Source organism: Bidens hawaiensis, unplaced genomic scaffold (assembly GCF_021521415.1).
Source record: "Bidens hawaiensis isolate Kalapana, Puna unplaced genomic scaffold, B.hawaiensis_p1.1 tig00063678_1, whole genome shotgun sequence".
Lineage (NCBI taxonomy): Eukaryota > Viridiplantae > Streptophyta > Magnoliopsida > Asterales > Asteraceae > Bidens > Bidens hawaiensis.
Genome location: NW_027501385.1, coordinates 10,312 through 14,810, shown reverse-complemented (window position 1 = coordinate 14,810; position 4,499 = coordinate 10,312). Strand labels below are relative to the sequence as shown.

General features: G+C 37.4%; 1 protein-coding gene across 1 annotated transcript; it reads right to left on the bottom strand.

The window, feature by feature from the left end:
* Nucleotides 1–306: 306 nt before the first annotated feature.
* LOC143604009 (uncharacterized) lies at nt 307–1,059 on the bottom strand. Its single transcript, XM_077080619.1, has 3 exons — nt 798–1,059; nt 633–748; nt 307–591 (listed from the first exon to the last, which is right to left on the bottom strand). The coding sequence occupies exons 1-3, from the start codon at nt 1,057–1,059 to the stop codon at nt 307–309; spliced, it is 663 nt and encodes a 220-aa protein (XP_076936734.1).
* Nucleotides 1,060–4,499: the final 3,440 nt, after the last annotated feature.

Genomic DNA, 4,499 nt, shown 5'->3' with positions numbered 1-4,499 from the left:
AAAGTTGACATGACTTAATTGATCGTTCCATGTTTGGGAAATTGGGTCTTCATTTACGTGCAAACACATGTTCTTTGCAACACGCATCTTGACCTTGTAAAGTCGGTTCGTCTTTGGTAGTTTCATGATTAGCCTACCGCTACGATCATACATCCAAAGATCGTTCTTTTTCAAAAGAACCTCACACCCATTGTCCGTAGCTTGACCCAAGCTTAAAATATTACACCGGAGACTTGGTATAAAATAAACATTAGTAATTTGTTTTACCTCCCCGTTGTTGCAATGCAACATAATAGTGCCTTTCCCCTAGATTTTGACTTGGGAATTATCATCAAAACGGACTCGGCCCACCACTCTTTCATCAAGCTTAGAAAAGAATGACAGCTCTCCCGTCATGTGATTGCTAGCACCATTATCAAGGTACCAAATCCCTTCTTCCGGTCCTTCGAATTGGTACCGGCTTGGTAAAAATTTCTCCTCGTTTAGGTAGACCGACTCATCTACTTGTTGTAACATAATTAGGGTTTCTTTGGCCTCGGTTATATTTGCTTCCTTTCTTCGTTCGAGACAAGAGGAAGCGAAATGACCCATCTGGTCATATCGGTAACATTGTAACTTTGACCGATCTTTACCCTTATCTTTTTCATTGGTTTGTTTGAAGTTGTCTTGGGTTCCCCGGTTTTGGCTATTTTCTCGACCTTGAGCTCGACCCATACTCCGATTTCCACCGGTTGCTCATCCCCTTCCTCTACTTGATTCACAATTCCGGTTATCGGAATAATGAAACAGTAGATTACCTTGATCTACGGATTGTGGTTCTTCGTCTTTGGTTCGTTCTTCATAAGCCATGATCCTACCCACTACATCTTCAAACCCAACCGTCTTTAGATCTAGGATTTGTTCAAGTGAAGAAACAATATGAACAAATCGATGAGGTAAGCTTGTGAGAAATTTCTTGACAATTTTCTGCTGCTCAAAAGTCTCTTCGAGCATGGCAGTATTTGAAGAGATCTCTGATATTCTGTTTACGTAATCATCGATCTTTTCTGAGTCTTTCATATTCAAGGCATCAAACTCAGCTATCAATGTTTGGAGCCTTGCTTCTCTTCCCCTTTCGGCTCCTAGATGTCGGGTTCAGATTACTTCCCACATCTCTTTTGCCGAGTTCAGACTGTCGACTTGCAAGATTTGTTGTTCGGGTATGGATTGGAAAAGTAGGGCGGCCGCCACGTTATTTATCTTTGCATCAGTTTTACCAGGATCTATCGCATCCCATACGCTATGCACATTAAAAATAACCTTCATGTGGAGTGCCCATACCGAGCAGTTTGTTGCTGTTAACATCGGGCATTGAAACGAACCCGAGCTACTGCCCTGCTTGGCTAACGGCGGTGGTGTAGTTGAGTCACCCATGACTGATCAAACCCAACTTGTTTGAACAATCTTTGATTAAACCTAGCTGGTTCAACCAAAGTATCAACACCTCAGTTTCTTTCCTTCTTGGCAGCAACAAACGCTTATCGATTGGTCCTTGAACGGCTCTGATACAAATTCAAGTCCCAAGCCAATCAAATAAACGAACAAAGAAATATACCGAACTTCACTTATTATTATATCAAGGTAACTAACTCAAAACCTTAATACAATAAACTTTGAAAGATAATAGTGGTGGGTGATATCTAACTCTAACTTGTTAGATCTATTTATACTAGTTTAGCCAACTTGCCAACTACTTGCATTTATGTCCAACTACTTGACATAAATGCCCAACCACTAAACTTATGGCCAACTACATAAGTTAATGCCAACCACATTAGTTAATGCCAACTACCATATAGCCTCTTAATCCCATACACCATAATGAGATACTTAGGCCCGACATGTCCGACTCGGTTAATTACCAACAAGGGCACCATCGATACCTCTTGGCTTCATCCTCTAAAGCGTCCCCAGCAAATCGGGTTCCCAAGCTCGCAAGAGTTATGAACGCTAAACCCAAATAACGTATTATACAACCACAAAATTCAAATAACATGTTAAATTTATAGCAAAAAGAAGAAAAATATATATCATAGCATAAGTTTGCAGAACATGTAGAAACGTTAAAATTATGATCCCATGTCGGATTGTGGAAGATTTTAAGATCACTTTAAATGAACCTGATAGACATTGATTGTCACCTGGCTTTGTAGCACTTGCATGTAACCAAAGTGAGAATATTAAAGACTTAGTATGTTAAAGTGAGTTAAAGTGGGTTAAACCGAACCGGTTTTTAGTCAAAACAAGGTTTTGTCCAAACCGGTTAGAACCCGAACCGGTTAAAAGCCGTGGAAACCATAAACTGGTGTAACCGGTTGGGGTTGGTTCCAACCCGGTTTTACTTGAACCGGTTGTAAACCGGTTTGCAGGCTTGAGTTAAGAAAAATGCAGAAGCAGACTTTGCATTGCTGTCCCAAAAAATGAAGATGCAGGTTTCAGTGTTTGCTATCCCAAAATTTGAAGATGCAGCTGTGTTATGAATGTAAAAACCGATTTCCATATTTTAATTATTACTATAGATAAATATCAAAGTTTAGTATCAAAGTTTAGTGTCACAAAGTCTTTTTATAAAAGATTATTTGAGCTTTTATATAAACTATTTGACTTAATTAGTTATATTTACATTTAGTTATTTTCCTTTTCCTTGTATGTGCATGATCGATTCTCCTTTGCAACAGAATTTTTTTTGGGTTGAATTTTCTCTTTTTAATTAGTATGAGTTGCTTCCACGTCAACTTTTTATTTCTTTAAAAGAATTTCTTTCATATTGATTTTTGTGTGCTTACTAATTTATATTTACCATTTTGTGTTAAGTGTTGAAACAGCCGACACTGACCAAATCCGCTCCAATTTTTGACAACTTGGAACGTAGTTTTTGTGCCGTAATCCGCGGGCCCGGCTATAAGGGAGGGCCGGGTGGTCGACGGACCCCGGCCCGACACCTCGATAGGCCCGGATTTTTTAAAAAAAATTATATATATATTTTTATGAAAATCAATATGTATATATAATGTTTAAACTTAATATCACAATCACTAGCTTGGTTTAGTGGCAAAGGGGTATAACTTTCAACCAAAAGGTTGTGGGTTCCAACCTCACTTAAGACATTTTAACTATATTTTTATATAAAACTTTTTTTTACACAACCAAGTCATAAGGCCCAAAAAATTAAGGCTTTTTAAAAAAATTAAATTGTAAACCCAACAAGATACCTCTTTTTTATTAAGGCCCAAAAAAATTTTCGTCTTCGGCCCAGAAATTTAAACCGTTCTCGGAGCCGGGCCTAGTAATCCGCAACCGAACGAATTCACTTTAGTTAGTTGCGGAAACACGTTTGTTTCTTTAGATATGTTAATTTGTTATATTTAAGTGTTGATGAATTAATTTTTTTTTCTTAGTTCTAGTGCGTCACCCCAATACCGCCCAAATTTGTATTAACTCCGGCAACAAGTTGTTTTAAATATGATTTTGTTATCATAAGTTATACGAGTGTCAATAGTATTCTGTGTGCTAACATTTTTTGTTGTTACCGTTGCAAACCTAATCGATACAGACCGAATTCGCGGCACTGCATTGCCGCAGTGCGGCTGATTATTACCTAGTTTGTATCAAATGGCTAATTCGGTTTGTAGTTACCAAAAATATTATCATTTACATTAAAAATATTACAAAGGCATAGTGCTGTGCATATTCAAGGCAATATAATAGATGAGCCTTAATCAAGTGAGTATTTAAGGCAATTTGTTAGAGCCTTAACTAGGATCTTTTGAAACTTTAAGAAAATATTATACACATTGAATGCATATATTATACATAAATTAACTCAGTACTAATATACATAGGTAAACCAGTTTTTAATCGGGTTAAACCGGTTTTTTTCAAACCGGTTCTATACAATCGGGTTTAAATAGGTCAGAGCTAAAAAAAACTCCAAACTGGGCCTAAACCGGCGGGTTACAGCACCCTATAATAGGTTTTCCTAAAATCGGGTTCAAAACAGTTCGGTTACGGTTCAGTTTTCATGTTGGTTCGGTTAACTGTTTTTTTGCCCACATCTAGCTTGATTTGGCTAATGTGGCTTGCCCGTGGACACCCACCTTAATTAATACCCCCATAACATTTTAATACTACTATGCTATAAATAAAGATGGAAATTATCATCTTTACCACAATTGTAAGCATGTGAGGCTACCTCACTTAATAGAAGCTCTTGCCTCTTAAGAGAAGATTATGGGTTCTAACTTAGGCAAGTGATATAAATTATTTAGGAATTTTAACCGTTGAAAAAGACAAAATTACTGAAATTGTCCTTTATGTTTATACCAAATTTCACTGATGGTCCGTTATCTTCCAAATTGATGTTTATTGTCCTTTGTGTTTAAAAATGTAACACCTTTAGGCCTAACCCCGTTAAAAAAATTCTCGTTAAGCTGTGTCATGTGCTGCTCACGTGGGGGTAT

Coding starts and splice junctions, on each gene's coding strand:
- LOC143604009 (XM_077080619.1), bottom strand. CDS start 1,059: ATGAAAGACTCAGAAAAGATCGATGATTACGTAAACAGAATATCAGAG. Junction 749..797: donor ACCACAATCCGTAGATCAAG/GTAATCTACTGT, acceptor TGAATCAAGTAG/AGGAAGGGGATGAGCAACCG. Junction 592..632: donor AACCAATGAAAAAGATAAGG/GTAAAGATCGGT, acceptor CGATATGACCAG/ATGGGTCATTTCGCTTCCTC.